Raw genomic sequence first — 22,077 nt, 5'->3', positions numbered from 1 at the left:
GCTTTCAGAAGTTGGCTTCAAAGTATTCATTCAATTTATATTTCCTTGATTATGAGAAAGAATAAACATTTGTTCAAGTGTGTGAGTCTCATTTGTATCTCTTGAATTTCTTATTCATGCCCTTTTCCCATTTTTCTAGTTTATGTCTTTTCTTACTAATGGTAACATACTAACTAGGAATCAGTGCGTTATAAAATATTATCAGCTTACCATTTGCCAACTAAATGTGTTCATACGATGCTTTAGACATAATTTTTATTCAGTTACGTCAACAAAGAAAAAATTGCTTTGTAGCTTATGCCTTTGTTCTCACATTTTGAAAGGACTCTCGAATCTCTACAATTGCCAGTGTTATTCACAGAATGAAAGCAAAGTTTCATAAATCTGAAGTAACAGATCTGAAGTAACAGATGAGCTTTGAGTCTATGAATAACATGAAAATTCTGGTATCTGGTTTGCCATTATAGACACATCGCTAAGTTTCTGTTTTCTATTACAAGAGTTCAAAAAGCTTAAGTGTGTCACCTTCACTGGTTACTATGGTTTTAACCATAGCATTTAAAAAAAACACACTATAGGGGCTCACTTTAATGAGTTCAGGAGGCAGATTAAGATACATTTAATTCCAAATTCCTAACCTCTGGAAAGCCAACTATCTAAAACGATTCTAATTAGTTAAAATAAACCCTGTGTATAGCTGAGGAGAGTTGGAGCATCACTGCAGGCCTGCACTGCACTTCTGCAGGACCCCCTGTGAATAGCTTCTTCCTCCATGTCTAAGTTTCCTAAGAGGTATGCAACTGCTACCAGTTTGTTCCTTTTGTGAATGAAACTTAGGCAAAAAAGCTGAATGTGAGAGTCACCAAAACAAGAAATATGAGTGTACTCGTGGAAGGATAAACTCTATCTTCCATACGCTGAGTTTGAGACATCCCTTTGGGCTAGCCAAGTGAAGCTCTCTAGTGGACAACTGCAGATGGTTGTAGAGTTAGGCAGAGAGATATGGAGGGGAGGAAGCTTTTGCGAGTCATCAGCAGTCAAGTAAACAGTGGCTAATGCCATGGATTTAGAGGAAGACCACCATGAGACACAGAAAAAGTGAAATTAATTAAAGGCCAAATCCTAACATTGGAAATAATATATGAAGCAGGGAAAGATGAAGCAGGAGTCTGGAAAGGAAGCGAGGAAATAATCGCCAGAGAGATGGGAGGAGAATGGAGGACAGCCCCACTGAAGTTAGGGAGAGAATGTCAAATCAGACCACAGCAAATTGAGGGCAGAGAGAGAACTACAAAAAGTGCTTACAACAAAGGTAGACTAGATTCAGAAGGCTTTGGCCGTTAAGGAAAGGGGGTAAAGTGGGTGCTAGGAAGAGGAAAACACAAATTTGAGAGAGGGGATTTTTGTTTTGCTCTGTTTAATAAATATGAAAAGGGCAGCAGAGACAATGGCATTGCAAAAGAGCAACTAAAATGACAGATCATGGTATCTACACTAGACAGAGGAAGCAGTGCAAGTCAAAAGGGAGCTGACGGACTGGGGGACAAACTGAGCCCTTGTATTCTGAACCACTCTTTAATCAGGACATGTGTTTAAAAACAAACCAGCCTTTTTTTTTTTCAAGACAGAGTTTCACTCTTGTTGCCCAGGCTGGAGCGCAATGGCATGATCTTGGCTCACTGTAACCTCCGCCTCCCAGGTTCAAGCAACTCTCCTGCCTCATCCTCTCAAGTAGCTGGGATTACAGGTATGTGCCACCATGCCTGGCTAATTTTTTTGTACTTTTAGTAAAGACGGGGTTTCTCCCTGTTGGTCACACTGGTCTCGAACTCCAAATCTCTGGTGATCTGCCTACCTTGGCCTCCCGAAGTGCTGGGATTACAGGCATGAGCCACTGTACCCAGCCAAACTAACATTTTTTAAATATACTATTACAAATGATGTCATATACGTATGACATATCTTCTCTTGTAAGCACCTTGTAAAAGCGTCCCCTTATTTTAATTAAACAAAAATTATATAATGTAAAAAATTTATTCCATTCACTAGTCACATGTTGAATGCTCCAAATGTACATTGGTAGGAGCCAGCACACTGGACAGAACAGATAAAGAACTTTACCATGATTGCAGAAAGTCCCATTAGATAGCACTGTGATAAGCCCTGGCGTAATGTCACAAACAAGGTATTTGCTCAGTTAGTGTCTGACGATCAACATGGAGATCACATACTAAGCCAAAGTCAAGGTTCGAAGACGCCTCTGAGAACGCAGCACGGCCACTGTTTTCTGTGTACCTCCCAATTTGCTTAAACTGCATAGCTTACCAGTTGTATCAGTTATCCAGTTTTCTAAAATATGGATATGAAGAACCTCACCCTTGTTGAGGACATTAATAGCTTCCAAGCACTGCCAGCCAACTTTGTGTAAGTTCTCCATTAGGAACCTGACATATTTCCTAACTGAATTCTCACACGGATTTAGATCTACATATAAGGCATATGTTCTTTTAGGAGATGAAGAGACAAGCTCAGCAACATTACACATCTTGAAAGTTGCAACCACAAAGCTAATCAAATTCAGAGTTTGGACTCCAACTTAGGTCTGTCAACTGACAGGGCAGAAACTCCACCGCACGTAACCCCCACTGTAGAAAAAGGCTCCATCTACAAAATCGTGTACCTAGGTTGTAAATAAATCCGTGGCACAGGAATATGTATGACAACAGATACTGAAACTTAATGTCTCAGATATATGTAATAACAGCACGCGAATGAATTAAGGAGAAGAAACTTCATTTCCGAAGATATAAGAGGTACATTAATTCAAGAAAGGAATAGATTCATTCTTTCAATTGTAAAACAAAACTATCTTTTCCAAGAAGAAAAACTAAAAATGTTACTGTCTTTAAAGATTCTTTCTTCAGACGCCGTCAAACTCTTACTCACCACGTTGGGCAGCAAATGCCTGACTGGATGAAATGACTTTTGTTTGTTCTGGATTATACCTTGTACCTTCTGGAAAAATCACAAGATACATCTGCAGGACATAAAGGAAATTTGGTTTATTTTGAGTGAGCTTTGTTGTTACTGTTGTTAAACCTACTAGTGCTAAGAAAGTATTTCCTACAGTCAGAGAAAATGTCTATTCACTTACATGTGACCTTCATTTCAAGCAGAGCAACCACACTGCAACAAGTCAATTAAGTCTGAACACGGCGTAGACCGTATTTTAAATGCAGTGCTACATTCACTGGTAGTTCAGCCATGAAGAATCTAAAAACACTTTTAATTACATGCTAATAGTTCACTAATTAAATGTAGGTCATGAAATGCAGACTCATACAAAGCCTCAACTACTCAGTTTTTTTCCTTGTCAAGATCCTGTAATATGTCATTTTTAGAAGTGCAAATTTTAGAAATCAGTATCCTTAAGTACCAACACTAAAAAGTACCTCATTTAAGGAAACCCATATACTGAATTTCTACCATGGAAAAGGTTCTAAGTGTCCACATTCAACAGCTTCACACAGAATTCCTATTTTACACAGCTCCTTTACTGCATTTTAAATTTTTTCTTTATAAAGAACCTCATTTGTTATGTAAACTGAAATTAAAATAATATAAAGAATATCAAGCTGGGTGTTTACTAAGTAATCAATTAGTCTAAGTTTTTACATTTACCTGCTTGGGAAAGTAAAAACAGAAACATTAAAATTACACAGCAAAACTCCTAACTTTAAGAACTGAGTTACAAAAACTACACTAATAACTTTGACAGCCAGAAGACAAAATTAAGACATTCATAGCAAATCTCTTCAAATACAAACAGAATACAGGAAAAAAGACAGGAGCTGATGGGAGCAAACTGTGTTCACTGGGTCCATTCCTGCCAGATCTCAGGCACCACTCAGACAATACCGTCCACCTCTGTACACATCTCATTCAGTCCTCATCGGGATGACTGTGATTATAAAGCTCCTACTTAAAAGCCTATGTGGGACGGAATCTTTTCTTTAGATACTGGTATAATGGTATCTGAAAATTATGCATGCTTTTTGTTCATTCACGTAATAGTCTTCAGAACCCAAGCCTAACTTAGAAATTAACAGATTATATTATATATCTTTATATTTCATAATGAAGTTTGATTAGATCTGTTAAGAAAATGTTAAAAAATGGGTAAAATTAGGAAAAAATGCAGAATTCCTTATTATATTCCAGCAACTAGAAAAAAAAAGAGGAAGACAAATATTAAAGCTAGTTCTAAAAACCACACATTCATTTTCATGAAAATGTATTTTCTATCAGTAAGGTTTACATTCAAAGCCATGAAAGCAACTCAGTCATTTATAAATAAAACAATTATTTCAAAGGTTAATAAAATCTCATATGGTATTATTTGCTGTGTCTTAGATGTTTAATTTAAAACAACATTGACAACAAGAAAGCATGAATTCATTCAGAACTAATTCAGAAACTATTTCTTATATACTCATTATGTTCCAGGAACTACATTCAAGGTAACAACATATAAGGTCCTTCCCTTCATGGTCTTTGCAGACAAGTGAAGAAAAGAAACACATTGAACAGATAAATTAAAACATGTAATTACATATCATGATCTGATTGCAAAGAAAAAGAACAAGGTGTCATGAAGAAAAATGATGAGAGGGAATTTAGGAAGGGTGACAGGGCTGGGACCTAAAGAATGTGTAAAAGAATAGGTGCTTTTCCCTAAAGATGAGGAATATGGAAAGGATTTCCCTCACACCAGTTCTAGTCAAGGCTGTACTAGGAGGTCTATACAGAAAATTTAGCAAGAAAAAATAAAAGTCATCAAGATTAAAAAGCACAAAGTAAAATTGTTATTTCTATAACAATGACATAATTGTTTATGTAGGAAATCCTAAGAAGTATATATTTTAAGTTTCTAGATAATAAGTAAGTCAATTATATACCTAGGTTAACAATTAGAAACTTAAACAATTTTTTAATGCCATCAACAATAGCATCCAAAACTAAAATTCTTAGGGAATATACCTGGCGAAACGTGTGCAAACATGTACATTAAACTACAAAACATACTGAGACAAACAAAGACCTACGTAAACAAATGTAGGCTCTGTTCATGAATCCAAAGATTCAATCCTGCTATATCAATTCTTCCCAAATTCATCTATACATTCAATGCAATCAAAATGAAAAGCCCACAAACTTTGGGAAGAAATTGTCAAGCTAATTCTATAATTCATATAGAAATGCAAAGAACCTAAAATAGCCAAAACTACTTTGAAAAGACAGAACAAATTTAGAAGACAACTACAGTATTTCAAAACTTATTATAAAGTGAGTTTTATTAAGACAGTATGGTACTGGCATAAGGATACACACATAGATCAATGTAACAGAACAAATGGTCCACTGATCTAGGGATAATACACACATTTATATTCAGTCTACTTATTTCAAACATTGGGGGAAAATAATCTTTTCTACAGTGATTTTAAAAAAATACTTCGACCTTACATCATATAAAAAATTAATTAGAACTACATCCTAGACCTAAATGTAAAAGCAAAACTCTCAAATTTCCAGAAGAAAACATAGGAGAACATCTTAGCAACACTGAGTTTGGCAAGGACTTCTTAAATAGGATACAAAAAGCAGAAATTATGAGAGAAAAAAATAAATTAAGCATAAAAGTATGTTCTTCAAAAGATACATATATAAATTTATAAAAAATGTTTAAATGTTCTCAAAAAAGACAGTATTTATGAATTGGAAAAGGCAAGTCACAGATGCAAAAAACTTGTAGAGGAACATCCTCAGGAGTGACAGGCTGCCCTCATTTGATCATGCTTCACTTTACTGAGCTTCACAGAAACTGCATTTTTCCATTTGCAGGCTTGTGACTACCCTAATTCAAGCATCTATTGGTGCCATTTTGCCAACAGTATGTGCTCACCTCACATCTCTGTGTCATATTTTGGTAATTCTCACAATATTTCATGCTATTATATCTGTTATTGTGATCTGTCATCTCTGATGTTACTACTATAATTGTTTGGGGGGTGGTACCATGAATTGCACCCATACAAGATGACAAATTTAACTGATAAATGTCATGTGTGTTGACTGCTCCACTGGTGGCCCATTCCCCTGTCTCTCTCTCTCCTGCCCCTTTGACTTCCCTATTCCCCAAGACACAACAATATTGAAATTAGACCACTTGACAACCCAACCATGGCCACTAAGTGTTCAAGTGAAAGGAAGAGTTGCCCGTCTCTCATTTTACATTAATAGCTGGAAATGGCTTAGTGAGGAAGGCATGCTGAAAGCCAAGGCAGGCCAAAAACTAAGCCCTTTACACCAAACAGGTTGTAGATGCAAAGGAAGAGTCCTTAAAGAGAATTAAAAGTGCTACTTCACTGAACACATGAATGATTAGAAAGCAAAACAACCTTATTGTTGGTACACAGAAAGTTTGAGTGCTCTAGATAAAACATCAAACCAGCCACGGCATTCTCCTAAGGCAAATCCTAATCCAGAGCAAGGCCCTAGCTCTCTTTAATTCTATGAAGGCTGAGAGAGGTAAGGAAGCAGCAGAAAAGGAAGTTAGAAGCTAGCAGAGGATGGTCCGTGAGGTTTAAGGAAAGAGGCCATCTCTCCATAACATAAAATCGAAGTGGCAAGTACTGCTGTATAAGCTATAGCAAGTTATCCAGAAAACCCACCTGAAATAAAATAAAGATTAAACAGCAGATCTGGGATTGAAACCCAAATCCAATTTCAAAACCAATACTCTGATAGACCAGGCTGCCTCACATCTGAAAACAAACTTAAGTGAAAGTTGGAAGAAAAAGTGTAAGTCTCCATATTTGTGCCGTAAGTTTTACTAGCTCATACTCTAACAAAATGCCTTCTAAAGTATAGTTATGTTTAACACAAATGTTTCATTTGCATCCACAACCAATAAGTACCTTATGAAAATACTGCACTGTCCCAGCAATAATTATGAAGATGTATTTCTTCATAATTTATAATACAAATATATTTTTAAAACAAAATTCTGCATTTTTCAAATAATACTAATACCAAGTAAGAACTGATATGATCATGAAATAGACTGATGAGAACTATTAAGCCACATGAAAGCTGACTTCACAGGTTCTACCACGTCACTTTTTAATTCACCTTCAGAAACAAAAGAATCGCGAAGAACCTGAGCAAGATACGTCTTCTTTCACTGGGCTTCCATATTAAGAAATCAAACAGCCATCCAGATTCTTAGAAACCCGATCTGGGACAGTGACTCTGAGTGACAGTGCTCAGCACTGCCACTTGAGCCTGCCAGTCTGTTACCCACACTGTGCTAGGAACATAAAAGGCCGGAATTTTGCCCACGAGACACAGGAAGGCTCTTCTGGTAGCCCATCATAGACTAGGTTATTCGAACCAACCTTCCTACTGAAAACAAATTAGAAAGCTGGATATAACATTATTTTAAAAGTATCCAAGAGTTGGCAAGATGTTAAGACCAAAATTCAGCAAACACAGTAAAGCAGAAGTAAGCATAAAACAGAACTTGGTCGTACAAGACTCAAACGGTGAGGGGAACAGAAACTGAAGCCCATGGACCTTCTAACAGAAACGTGAAGAGAGACCGAAAAGCAAAGGAAACACCAAAGGCTCCACTCTCAGGGTGAAAGTAAATTAGAGGTGAGCAGGTCTTGTGTGGATTTGCAACCCTGGCTGTACTGCCTGAATGGCTGGCTCAGTTCTCCTCCCACTCAGAATTTGGTTTTGGTGGGGTCCAGTTAAAACAGGTAGAAATGTTCTCTGGGTAGACACTTTCACCTGAGGCTTCAACTGATTTCTACAGACTTACCAAATACAACCAGCAGCAAAGGAAGATAACAAAGCAAAGTACCGTGAGCAAGAACCAGCAGAAAACAACAGACTCAGACAGGACTTCAGGCACTGAAATAACCCAACACACCTTTTCAATAATGCCTTTAACACTTAAAGAAACAAAGACAAGCTTGAAGGTTAAAACCAAAATAACAGATTTGACAAAAACCATATAGCACTTATATAATGAAAAACAATTACATTTTAAACACTGGAATTGAATGGATTTGTATACATTCTGGATTGTATATTAGAACAGAAAAAGGACATTAGTAGAAAACCTAGCGAAGTCTGAATAAAAATCTGTAGTACAATTAATAGTGTGGTATAAATGTTTATTTCTTAGTTTTGACAAATGCACTATGTTATGTAAGATGTGAACACTGGATATTACCATTAAAGCCAGATGAACAGTAAATAGGAACAATCTCTTCTTTTTGTGTACCATTTTTATAAATCTAAAATTTTCCAAGTTTTGAAATTTATTAACCAAAAATGGGAGGCTGAGCCATGAAGTATGTAGAATGCTGAAGGAATACTGCTCCCAGCCCTCTAGCAACAACACTGACAGTCCGTACATTCATGGCTCTTCTTAGACCCTTCAGAGAGCTGAAAGGGTAAAAGGCAACCAACTAACCCAAAGTCTAAGGAAAGGCAGAAAACTCAAAGGTGAAACAAGATGCAAGCACGTGTTTACTTGAGGGCCAATGCTAACAGATACCAGCAAAACAGAATTTGGCTAAAAATTTTAACAATTTTGCAGAAAGCCAAGTATAAGCCAGTGGAACAGAAGAACCCCTGGGCTACAGAGAAGGAAAATGTACCACAATTCACAGGCTCTACCCACAGACCTTCTGTGTACTCATAAGAAAAGACAAAGGAAAACATACTGGGGTCAGGGAAGACTGGAATGTAGGCTCGTGGGAGGGGCAGCAGCCCTGCGGGAAAGGCTCAGGGCCCAGCCCAGACCTTTCCTCTATCCTTCCTACAGAACAGCAGCCTTACATTGATGAACGGGGCAACAAAACCCTGCTTTCCATGTGAGGCTGGGGGATGAGAACAGGGGAAAAGACTCTATAGAAGGCAGGAAAATACATCCTGGGCACAGACTTCCAGCCAGAAGCAAGGCAAGGTCAGAGAAGGCTCCACCCCCAAGATTCTCTTGAAGAATAAAAAGACACTTCCCTTCCTTCTCCTTCTACCACCAAACTAATGAGTTCAGTAACAAGTGTCAGAGAAGTACAGTGGGGAAAGGCACAAAGAGGAGAGCCAGTCTGAGGTGCCATGTGAAAATGCTGAGTGTGGAGCAGACACTGAGGAAAAGCTCTAGTGGGAGGATATCTCCCATCTACACACAAAGTAATGAGTGCTACAGAAACCTGAAGACCGTGAGAAAAAGTACAGTAGCAGAACCCAAATCCAGTGCAACTCCTGAGTGGACTGACTCAACTCCTCAACACTAAAGCCTGAGCAAAAAGACAAGTCTATCCATTTCCAGGTATCCAGACAACTTGCCTCCATCTCTATTGTCTTACAAAAGAGGCTCAGCTTTCAGCAAAATCTTAGGAAGTATGACAAAGGCAAGATAAAGCACAATCTGAAGAGACAAAGCAATCAAAATTTCCAGACTCAGATATGGCCCAAATGTTGGAATTACCAAGGAGGTAATTTAAGATAACTGCAAGTATAATAAAATGATAAAGGTTCAAGTGGAAAAAGTGAATAAGCTTTACGGTCAGATAGATATTCTCAGTCAGATAGATATTCTCAGCCCAGAGACGGAAACTGAAACAGAATCAAAGGGAAATGCAGGGAATGAAACACACCGTAACAGAGAGGAAGAGCGCCTCCAACTGGCTCATCAGCAGAGTGAACAAGGCCAAAGGAAGAATTCGTGAACTTGAAGATGGGTCAACAGAAATGATCCAAACTGTAATGCAAAAGGAAAAAAGGGAGGGGGCATAAGACAAAACAAACACAAACAATGCAACCAAGAACTCAAGCACAGCAGCAAATGAGCCAACACAAACAGAACTGGAGGAGAAAAAACAGAGTAGGAATAATATTTAAAGAAATAAAAGCAAAGAAATTTCCAAAATGAACAACAGGCACCAAATCATAAATCCAAGCTCAGAGGACCAATCAAGGTAAATTTTTTTTAAATGGCACTCAGATATATGATACTTAAACTGCTGCAAACCATAAACAAGGAGAGAAACTCATGAAGGCAGCTAGAGAAACAGAGACGCATGACAAGTGTACAGAGCTGATTTTCTCAGTCCTAGCGCTACTGAGAGCTACATTTTTGGGGCCAAAAAAGCAAGGGGTCACTGTGTATGGAACACCAGCATTCACACAAGAGGTAGCTATCTCTGTTCGCTTCATATATACAATTTCCATACCAGGACACAGAAGAAACTCCACAGCAGTCTTCTGTGGCTGGGTGACTGGACAGCTGGGAAAGAAGTGGGATGGACGTTTTAAAGCATAAATTCATGATTATTAAATTTTAATGTTTTGTAAAAGGTTGCTAAACATATTACCAACCCATTCTGTCTTTTGGATATCTACATACAATGCCACAATTCTGCCCAAATTCACCACACTGTTTCAGACTAACCAGACCCTTAGAAGACCCCAAGCTTGATTCTCAAGGCTGAGCTATATAACAGGGTAAAGGGTTACCACGCATCTTATTCCATTCTGCTTCCGTCACCCCACACATGCTCAGAATAGGATGCAATGTTCTGATGTAAACACACCTAGAAGAGGCACGTTAATAAACAATGCTCACACCGGGCACTTAACCACCTGACTGTGAAGAACTCTTTCTTCACCATGAGCTCCAACTGCTGCCCAGGACCCCCAGTGAAGGGAGGGCAAGAGGAGAGGAGGGAAGATGGAGGGAGGGAGCAGGAGAGGAAAGGGAAAGCCTGTGCACATGAGCTAAGCTTCTGAGCACATGTTATGCCCTGAAAGAGAAAGCCCAAGTAGTCACGTACTCATGGTGCTTTGTCTTAGGGAGGAACCATGGGAAAAGCCATTGGCAGCAGTCAGCATTCTACACATGGCAGATTCAACTCCCCCCACTTTTGTGGAACAAAGTTTTATGAAATATTATTTACACTGAATGATTTTACATTTGTCCATATTCACAGTTTTTTGTTTTTTTCTGTATATGTAAGACATTCCAAATTTACACGGACAGAAAACAGCTGCTGCTTCTAAAACTAAATCTGATACTAAAGACAACAAAATGAGCTCTTAAAGTACTTAAATGTCAGGTTAAAATGCAGTTAGCCCCATTTAACAGACTGCGAAAGACACCAAATGCTCTCTTTATTCCTCTTCTCACTGGCCAGCAAAGGACCTCATTGTGCAATCTTTCTGACGGCTGAAAAACCGGCTTTCCTCTATTTTAAACGTCTCTGTTACCTCAGCATAACTCTGAATTAGTATTGAGACATGGGAAAATACATTTTCAAAACAATTCTTAGATTTTAATTTAATTCTTAAATGCAGAAACGGAGAGTTGTAAGAACAGAAGTGGGCAGGCGCTTACTGGAGTTCCTGCGTCCACGTAGCTCTGCAGCTTGTTTCTCATCTCTTTCTCATTAAATTTGGCACTTCGCTTTACATAGATGCCTCCGTGCTGCCACAATACAAACGGGAGAAAGAAGGGTTTACTTTTAAAATAACGACTGGCCGCAGTCATCAAAAAGTACAGAACACAAACTACATTTCAGAATTTAATCTATATTTAGTACCTTCAAATATTAGCTTCTAAAGAACATTCAGCTGAAAATTACCCGGTCTCAACGTAATTCAAGAAAACTGCATGTGACACTGTACTGGAAAATATATAAACTCTATTTTTGTTGGCAGTTAAAATGAAAATGCTTTCTTTCTTAAATATACATTTTTAAAAATAAAAAATGTGATCAATCAGATGGATTTAACTCCCAATTTTTCCACCCACTTATCACGGTGTCACTAAAAAGTGTCCTTAAAATGTCAATACTCATGGTCTTTAGGTATTTTTTTAAAAATCAGTCCTGCTACAGATATCTATGTGGCACTGTTATGGACAGAACTGTGTTCCCCCAAGTGGGTCTACTAAAGCTCTAATAGCTCCCACTGTGACTGTATTCAGAGAGAGGGGCTTAGAGGTGGCAATAAAGGTTAAAAAAGGGCCTACGAGTGGGACCTCAGAAGACTTTGTAGAAGAATCAGTCATCCAATGTGACTAGTCCTTCTAAGAAGAGGAAGCAATGCCATGGCTGCTTGGGCACAGGGAGAAAAACCTCATGAGGACACAGGAAGAAAGCTGGCTGCTGCCCGCAAGTCAGAGAGAGAGGCTTGGGGAGACTAACCCTGTCAATACCTTATCGTTGAGGTCTAGCCTCCAGAACTGGAAAAATAAGTTTCTTCATGCTAAGCACTTTATATATATCGCTCACTGTTTTTAAAATATCATACGGATGACTAATTACTGTTAACAATAGTTTCTTAATGTAATTGTGTATCAAATTCTCTGTCTTTAAATTTCCTATCTGTTTAATCTTTGTACATTTGCATTTTTGCCCTTTCATTTACTTTTACTGCAGCTGGCCCTTCATTTCCATGTGTTCCACATCTGCAGATTCAACAGCCACAGATCAAAATATGTGAACAAGTGAAAATAATATAACAAAATCATACAAGTAAAAATATAAAGTATAACGACCATCTACATGGCATTTCTAATGTATTAGATATTATAAGTAATCTAGAGATGACTTAAAGTAGTCCGTAGGTTACATGCAAATACTATGCCGTTCTATATAAGGGTCTTGAGCATTACAGATGTTGGTCTGTGGTGGTCCTAAAACCAGTCCCCATAGATGCTGAAGGAAAGTATATCAATAATTAGACAGGTACATAAATATATACCACTAAAAAGACCAATTAAAATTACTCCAATTGAGAATAAACTATTAAACCCATTTTAAAAACCACACATTTACAGTAAGTATATGTTAAATTTTAAAATATAAAATAGGGCTGAGTGTGGCAGCTCACACCTATCATCTCAGCATTTTGGGAAGATGAAGCAGGCAGATTGCTGGAGTTCACGACCAGCCTGGGCAACACAGCGAGACCCCATCTCTACAAAAAATACACAATGTAGTCGAGCATGGTGGTGGGCACTCACAGTCCCAACTACTTGTGAGGCGGAAACAGGAGGTTCACTTGGGCTCCAGAGGTCAAGCCTGCAGTAAGCTGTGTTCACACCACTGCACTCAGCCTGGGCAACAAAGTGAGCTGTCTCCCCCTCCCCCCATCCCCCCAAAATTATAGACTACATCTATAGAGAAAAGCATGGAAGGAAACAAGTTACCTGAGAAAAATAACACCCATACAACGGCAGCCATTTTAACCCATCTTTCAGCACGTAGCGCACATGTCCAAGCGCATTCTGCCTTATGGCCAAGATGTCGGCAACAATCCAGTCAACTGCAGAGACAGGAGCCCGTGAGTGCATACGTGAGCTCTCCACAGGTCATACTGGGAATACGCTTTAGAGTACTGTGATTAGGATGTTTAAAATGTCTTTAAATCAACCCCAGGTATTTAAAAAATATAAATATTCTGTTGAGTTTTGTTTTGTTTTGTATTTCTTGAAAAGGTTTTAGTTTGAAAGATAAAACACAGTCACAAAAGACGTAAATAATCCAGCAGCAGCATGTGCAGGGAATAAAATGAGCTTCTCTAATTCCTAAAGCTTACACAAACAGATTTTTTTAATGAGAAAGGGGAAATTATAAACAAAAAAGTAGCCAAATGTAACTGTGAACTGCAACTAAATATTGTGTGTGTGTGTGTGTGTGTGTGTGTGTGTGTGTGTATACATGTTCAGCAAAAGGCAGGGACACTTTATCTTTACTAATGAGTTTTTAGGACTTGGTACTAGGTTAGGATGGCAATCAAACAAAGGTCTCACATGCCTTACAACTGTGCTGGGTAGATATATGTGTTCCTTATGTAACCAAGTACAATGATCCCAGGCTGCTAATAACTATAGTTATATAAATGTGTTATTAACAGAGGGCTGCAAAAACAAAGGTAAGATGATATAAGTTGATAACAGTAGCAACTAAAAACTTCCTAGAAGTTAGGTTGTTAGCTGAGCTTTCAAAAAGAGAAAATTCCCAACACAGAGTGGCCCTTGCCAAATTAAACAAACAGGAAGCAGCAAAGTGGGTGCAGAAGATGGGAAACAGAGGACACGTTTTTAAAGAGGAAATGAAGTGAAATTAACAGAACAAATGATAACAGGACAAATGATGGTCTTAAGGACCACAGAAACTTGGATTTGAAAGTAAATGGCTACAAACTATCTCTTGATGAGAAAGAAAACATAAAAATGAAACGTAAGGGAGACTTCTCTAATACACAGATGAGCTCAATGATAGGATACTCCAAAAGAAAATTGTTAAGAATCTGTGAAAAGAATAGTCCTAGCATCACCATGTGCTCAGGCCAGTTTATGAAACTTTTGTTACGGCTCCCTGTAAGTAGAATGTTGCTTGTAAAAATTCTTCCCTATAGTGTATGATCCCAGAGACAGACACAGTCTGTGTTACGGGGTTGAGATACCTACACTACTTGGCTATCGATGATCACTTTTCTGTAAAGTATGAAACGTCCTGTTGAAGCCCTTTCCCTAGCTCCTCCTAATTTAGATCAAAGAAATAACTGATAGACGTATTTCTTTCTAGTCAGGCCTCAGAAACCATATAATCAACCCTGTTATAACTATACCAAATACAAAAGTAAGCAGACAATAAACTCTTAAAACTAATTCTGTATGGTTCTGTATGGTTCCCAGGCTAAAGTACATCTTGGAAATATAGTTGGGGCACAAAGTTAAAAACCAGGTTTAGCATATTTTCCTGCAACAATTATTTTTTAAATTTTGGGAATTTAAAAAATGCATTTTAATTTTTAAAAGTGGTTTTATGGTTATTTATGGCCTCAGATGCACCTCCCAAGAACTTCTAAGAGAAAGTGTAAGATTTCCAAAATACATCATGTTTGTAATAAGCTGCCCTGGGCTATGCCCTTAAATTTGAAAATTTTAGTGGAAACATGTAAGACCTAGCTTAAGTAGTCAAAACATACAAGCTTCGTGTCACCAACATTTGCTATGGAATTATCTTTATTTCTTGTTTATTCCCAGCTATGTTTCAGATAGGATTACACTAGATTACAGATACTTTCTGACTATCCAAGTCACAGCTGAGATGATATGGCTTTGACGATAACTTCACATTTTATGTTTTTTATGTTCGGGCATAATTTAACTGAGATAGCAATAAATCTGGCTGGTGAGAAGCTTCCATGGCGATCCAGCCAAAGCAGTGTCATTGTTGCTATTAACTTGGAGGAGAGGAGCGGAAGGCAGTTAGGGGCAGGAAGTCTAATTTCCTCACCCCCATCCTCATGTTAGAGCAGTTCCCAACTGATGAGGACACTGTGGAGCCTAAGAGATACTGCACGTGCGGCACTTCCCAACCACAGATCCAGTGCTATGCTAATGGCTAGCTACGACTGTCATCACAACCACTTTTAAAGGCCAGGTCCTCCAACGGGATGAGGAGATAGCCTCTGTAAAGTGCCTAAAAGGAGATATCACTCACGCTTTACCAATAAGCCTCTGAGAGATAAGTAATTGGCCCACTGACAACCAGCCTATCGCAGAACAGGAATCTGGGTCTCTCTGATTCCAAAGTTCATGCCTTTTTATAACACTCTACTCACTATGCATGCTGTTCAACAAGAAAAGTGACATGTAAGCCAAGAAAAGGGAGCATTTCATGAAATTAAAATGGCAAATAGGAGGTCGAGCGTGGTGGCTCATCCCTGTAATCCCAGCCCTTTGGGAGGCTGAGGTAGGCAGATCACCTGAGGTCAGGGGTTCAAGACCAGACTGACCCACATGGTAGAACCCCATCTACCAAAATTAGCCAGGCTTGGTGGCGGGCACCTGTAATCCTAGCTACTTGGGAGGCTGAAGCAGGAGAATCGCTTGAACCTGGGAGGTGGAGGTTGCAGTGAGCTGAGATCATGCCATTGCACTCCAGGCTGGGGGTGACAGTGCAAGACTCCATCTCTAAAAAAAAAAAAAAGGCAAATAGCATCAAAAGTAGGTATTTGAAGGATGAGGGAAAGGAATAACAGCCACTACATCCTGCTGACTCTGGAGAGAAATAAGTTCACAGAATGCAGAGACAAGGATGCGCTAAGCAAGAACATGGGAGGAAAGAGACTAATTTAAATGTCAGTTCTTCTGAACACCAGGCCAGGAAACTCATTTATTCTGGCAACCTTGGCAGAAGACAAACTAGAAAGTCTAAGCAGAGCAGCAGTCTTTGAAACGTTCTTTCTGCTAATTACATTTTCAGAGATACTCCGCTGTGACGCCTAACATCTCCAAAGGGTTGTAAATAGGTACCTAAACATGATCGGACAATGAACCATGTCTATGGCTAGGCTTTACGGGTCTCTGAAACCCTAAAACTGCATGCAAAGTTTTATATGCACATTTTTCCTGGGAAAAGGCTCCATCATATACTGACTAAAGCCTGTAATTCTAAAGAAACTTAAAATCACTCCCCTGATATTTTCCCAAGTTGCGGAATTTTAAAAGGCTTTCAAAAAGCAGCCTTCCCAAATCCTTCTGGTATCAGGATCTGGTGCCAGAGCCATGAAGGAAAGTCAGAGGCGCTTGGAACTAGTGGAAAGGGAAGGGGAGTGGGTCTCTAATCTGATCAACGAAACTCAGGTCAGTATGGTCTCAGTACGAAGATTATCCTTCCCATACGACCTTCTAGTCCCAAATATAAGTATAATTGTGTTTTTTAATCTGCTGCTTTTTGATAGATATTTTCTAGAAGTCCTCAATCTGAAGGAATATACATAAAAGCCAACATGCAGTGAGCACACGAATCAACAGGAATTGTATTAGAAGTAGCACTGGTGGGTCAAAGTGTATATACATTTTACATTTCTGATTGATGAGCTGCAGAAAGGTTTTATTAGTGTGTGGGTGCTCATCTCTTTACCAATGTCTGCACTTCCTTCGCTTCTTCAAATGTGTTTGGTTTAATTCTAGTTTGCTATTGTTCTATCAGAGGAATTGCAGAAGATGAGTCTTTAAAATAGTGCAGTATATACTTTAGGTTAAGATACTTGTAAAAACCTTTTTAAGTAAGTCTCAAGAATTTGCAAAAATAGTACATTGAAACCTATGACCCTTTCAGCAATAGTTATCACTATCAGCAACACTTACAGGAATGTTCATAGAACTCACTCCATAAGTCACTACTAGAGGGTTCTGTTAAGAGAGCAGAGTTTATACTGAAACCTGGACAAAGAAACGTTGGCAGCGAAACTAAACAACGAATCTTAAGAGAATCCTGTTAAACAGAAAGACAACTCTATGTGAAATTAACACTGGATCAATATAAAGGAAATGCAGGAGAATCAAAGCTATCAAGGGCCATTTCCTGTGCTGGGACCGCAGACCCTTTTCATTAGATACTGAAACCCTGGTAGAAACATCCATCAGCAGCAGGACAGGAACAGCAGAATGGTGTTAGAAGTAAAACGGCCAATATGTCTGCATGGGCCAGAGTTCTCAGCAGCACTGACGGGTGGTTGACTGTTTTGCTATTTTTGCCTAGAGTGAAATGTAATTAGATAAAATAGCCTGAACAAGTCATGTAATAAAGTTGGGGAAAATACACAGATACATGAAAATTCCTATCAAACCCCTGTTGATAGGAATTGTCCTATAAATCTGAATGTAATCATTAACTCACTAAATTGAGAAAAATGCATTTTAACTTCTTTTACTTTCTATGCCTCAGCTGTGCTACAAGTACTAATAAAAACCACAAAATCATGAAGAAACAGCTGACAGAAAGAAAATAAAGAAAAGCCACAGGCAGAAGTGATTTTCCCTTAAGAGTACTATATTGATCAGGCTGTTTTTAGCTTTTTTAAAATAATAAAAGTGGAATTTAGGAGGTATGCATCAAAAGTAGCTAAAGGTTTGAAAACATAAGAAGCGGGATTTTGGGGGATCTGAATTGTTTGGATAATTAAAAAGTACCTTACCCAATGACAATTTTCTGATTCTGCCGCTGTACTACTGTTGTATTAAGATGTCACCTTTGGAAAAAATATTGCTGAAAGGGTCATAGGATTCAATGTACTGTTTTTGCATATTCTTGAGACTTACTTAAAAGGGTTTTTACAAGTATCTTATATACTGCACTATTTTGAAGACTAGTCTTCTGCAATTCCTCTGATAGAACAATAGCAAACTAGAATTAAACTAAACACATTTGAAGAAGTGAAGGAAGTGCAGACATTGGTAAAGAGATGAGCACCCACACACTAATAAAACCTTTCTGCAGCTCATCAATCAGAAATGTAAAATGTATATACACTTTGACCCACCAGTGCTACTTCTAGAAAGATAACTTACACAAATAATGAGTACACTATTTAAAGAGCTAATGGGAGGAGGATCCAAGATGGCCAAATAGGAACAGCTCCGGGATGCAGTTCCCAGCAAGAACAATGTGGAAGGTGAGTGCTCACCACATTTCACTGCCCACAGACCAGTAGATTCCCGGGCTGAGAAGCACCACGAGTTTTCAGCACAGCTGTTTCAGCTGGTGCCACAGGTTGGCACACAGAAACTCACACAAATCTGGGCAGCTGTTTCAAGAGGCACATGGGAAGCCTGGGAGACAGAGCTGCCCATTCAACTGAAAGGGAAGGGGCAGATACAGGGAGCCAGGTGATCTGGCTTGGCAAGTACCATACCCACAAAACAAGCAATCTGAAATGCTCTGGATTGAGAGTTTCGCAGCAAGCGCAGCTGGAACTGGGATGATCCAGCTCAGTGCAGGAGAAGGGTGTCCACCACTACTGAGGCAGTCTGCAAATACCCAGGCAGTTCACATGGCAGCTGAGCAGAGCCTGCAGCAGCTCAACAACATCTCCACTGGCAGATTGTGACTAGACTACTCCATGTAGGGCAGGGCATCTATGAAAAAAGGCAGCAGCACATCAGGAACTTATAAATAAAGATGACCTTCCCAGGACAGAGCACCTGGGAAAAGAGGTGGTTATGAATTCCACTGCAGCAGACTTAAAGGTACCTGCCCAGCAGCTCTGCACAGAAGAACAGAGCTCCCAGAACAGCACTTGAGCTCCTCTAAGGAATAGACTGTCTCCTCAAGCAGCTCCCCAACCCCATATACCCAAACAGACACCTCGTAAAGGAGAGCTGAGGCTGACATCTGGCAGGTACCCTTCTGGGACAAAGATAACAGAAGAAGAAACCAGCAATGACCCTTACCTTTCTGCAGCCCCCCCAAGTGATCCCCAGGCAATCAGGGTTTGGAGTGGACCTCCCGCAGCTGTGCAGCAGAGGGGCCTGACTGTTAGAAGGAAAACTAAGAAACAGAAAGAAATAGCTTCAACATCAGTAAAAACGATGTCCACTCAGAGACCCCATTCAAAAGTCACCAACCAACTACAAAGACCACAGGTAGATAAAGCCACTAAGATGAGAAGAAACCAGCACAAAAAGGATGAAAACACCAAAAACTAGAATGCCTCTCCTTCGCCAAGGGATCACAACTCCTTACCAGCTAGGGATCAAAGATGGATAAAGAATGAATCTGATGAATTGACATAAACAGGCTTCAGAAGGTGGGTAATAAACTTCTCAGAGCTAAAAGAACATGTGCTAACCCAATGCAAAGCAGGCTTCATCCTGGGGATGCAAGGCTGGTTCAATATATGTAAGTCTATAAATGTAATCCACCACATAACAGAACCAAAGACAAAAACCACATGATCATCTCAACAGATGCAGAGAAGGCCCTCAACAAAATTCAACAGCCCTTTATGCTAAAAACTCTCAATAAACTAGGTATTGAAGGAACATATCTCAAAATAATAAAAGCTATTTATGACAAACCTACAGCCAATATCATACCAAATGGGCAAAAACTGGAAGCATTCCTTTTGAAATCTGACACCAGACAAGGATGCCCTCTTTCACCACTCCTATTCAATATAGTATTGGATATTGTAGCTAGAGCAATTAGGCAAGGAAAAAAAGGGTATTCAATAAGGAAAGGAGGAAGTCAAATTGTCTCTATTTGCAGATAACATGATTATATATTTAGAAGACCCCATCGTCTCAGCCCAAAATATCCTTAAACTGATAAGCAACTTCAAAAAAGTCTCAGGATACAAAATCAATGTGCAAAAGTCACAAGCATTCATATACACCAATAACAGACTAACAGAGAGCCAAATCATGAGCAAACTCCCATTAGCAAGAGAATAAAATACTTAGGAAACAACTAACAAAGGATGTGAAGGACCTCTTTAAGGAGAACTACAAACCACTGCTGAAGGAAATAAGAGAGGACAGAAACAAACGGAGAAACATTCCATGCTCATGGTTAGGAAGAACCAATATCATGAAAATGGCCATACTGCCCAAAGTAATTTAAAGATTCAACTCTATCCCCATCAAGTTACCAATGACCTTCTTCACAGAACTGGAAAAAACCACCTTAAACTTCATATGGAACCAAAAGAGCCCACATAGCCAAAACAGTCCTAAGCAAAAAGAACAAAGCCAGAGGCATCAGGCTGCCTAACTTCAAACTATACTACGAGGCCACAGTAATCAAAACAGCATGGTACTGATACCAAAATAGAGATATAGTCCAATGGAACAGAACAGAGGCCTTGGAGGCAACACCACAAATCCACAACCATCTGATCTTTGAAAAACCTGACAAAAACAAGCAATGGGGAAAGGATTCCCTGTTTAATAAATGGTGTTGGGAAAACTGGCTAGACTTGTGCAAAAAGCAGAAACTGAACCCCTTCCTGACACCTTACACTAAAATTAACTCCAGATGGATTAAAGACTTAAGTATAACAACTAACACCATAAAAATCCTAGAATAAGACCTAGGCAAAACCATTTAGGACATAGGCAGGGCTAAGGACTTCATGACTAAAACACCAAAAACATTGGCAACAAAAGCCAAAACAGACAAATAGGACCTAATTAAACTCCAGAGCTTCTGCACAGCAACAGAAACAATCATTAGAGTGAATCGGCAACCAATAGAATGGGAAAAAATTTTTGCAATCTACCCATCTGTCAAAGGGCTAATATCCAGAATCTACAAAGAACTAAAACAGATTTACAAGAAACAAACAAATAAACTCATCCAAAAGTGGGCAAAGGATATGAACAGACACTTTTCAAAAGAAGACATATATGAGGCCAACAAACATATGAAAAAATGATCATCATCACTGGCCATTAGAGAAATGCAAATCAAAACTACATTGAGATACCATCTCACGCCAGTTAGAATGGCAATCATTAAAAAATCTGGAGACAACAGATGCTGGAGAGGATGTGGAGAAATAGGAACACTTTTACACTGTTGGTGGGTGGTAAATTAGTTCAATCACTGTGGAATACAGTGTGGCGCTTCCTCAAGGACGTAGAAATAGAAATTCCACTTGACCCAGCAATCCTATTACAGAGTATATACCCAAAGGATTATAAATCGTTCTATTACAAAGACACGTGTGCGAGTATGTTCGTTACCATAGCAAAGACCTGGAACCAACCCAAATGCCCACTGATGATAGACTGGACAAGGAAAATGTGGCACATATATACCATGGAATACTATGCAGCCATAAAAAATGATGAGTTTGTGTCCTTTGTAGGGACATGGATGAATCTGGAAACCATAATTCTCAGCAAACTGACACAAGAACAGAAAATCAAACACCGCATGTTCTCACTCATAGGTGGGCGTTGAACAATGAGAACACATGGACACAGGGAGGGGAGCATCACACACTGGGGTCTGTTGGGAGGGAATAGGGGAGGGACAATGGGGGGAAGGGTGGCTGGGGAGGGATAACATGGGGAAAAATGCCAGATATAGGTGATGGGGGGATGGAGGCAGCAAACCACATTGCCATGTGTGTAACTTTGCAACAATCCTGCATGTTTTGCACATGTACCCCAGAACCTAAAGTGCAATAAAA

General features: G+C 39.1%; 1 protein-coding gene across 7 annotated transcripts in view; it reads right to left on the bottom strand.

Moving 5' to 3' along the window:
- The window catches only part of AGPAT5 (1-acylglycerol-3-phosphate O-acyltransferase 5), a 60,685-nt gene that overhangs the window by 22,122 nt on the left and 16,486 nt on the right, over positions 1 to 22,077 (bottom strand). For 6 of the 7 annotated variants that reach the window (XR_013525430.1, XM_035269833.3, XM_078347079.1 and 3 more), the window contains 3 exons: positions 13,292 to 13,407; positions 11,474 to 11,563; positions 2,947 to 3,037 (listed from right to left, as the gene is read on the bottom strand). Coding sequence is in view for 6 of the 7 variants with exons in the window: in XM_035269833.3 (XP_035125724.2) it covers positions 2,947 to 3,037; positions 11,474 to 11,563; positions 13,292 to 13,407 (297 nt within the window). In the remaining variant the exon portion in view is untranslated. The remainder of the gene's footprint in view (positions 1 to 2,946; positions 3,038 to 11,473; positions 11,564 to 13,291; positions 13,408 to 22,077) is intronic. The other variant, XM_078347080.1, reaches the window with a different exon arrangement.

This window comes from Callithrix jacchus, chromosome 13, assembly GCF_049354715.1.
Source record: "Callithrix jacchus isolate 240 chromosome 13, calJac240_pri, whole genome shotgun sequence".
Classification (NCBI taxonomy): domain Eukaryota; kingdom Metazoa; phylum Chordata; class Mammalia; order Primates; family Cebidae; genus Callithrix; species Callithrix jacchus.
The sequence above is the reverse complement of the archived record's forward strand: the minus strand, read 5'-3'. Positions and strand labels throughout refer to the sequence as shown.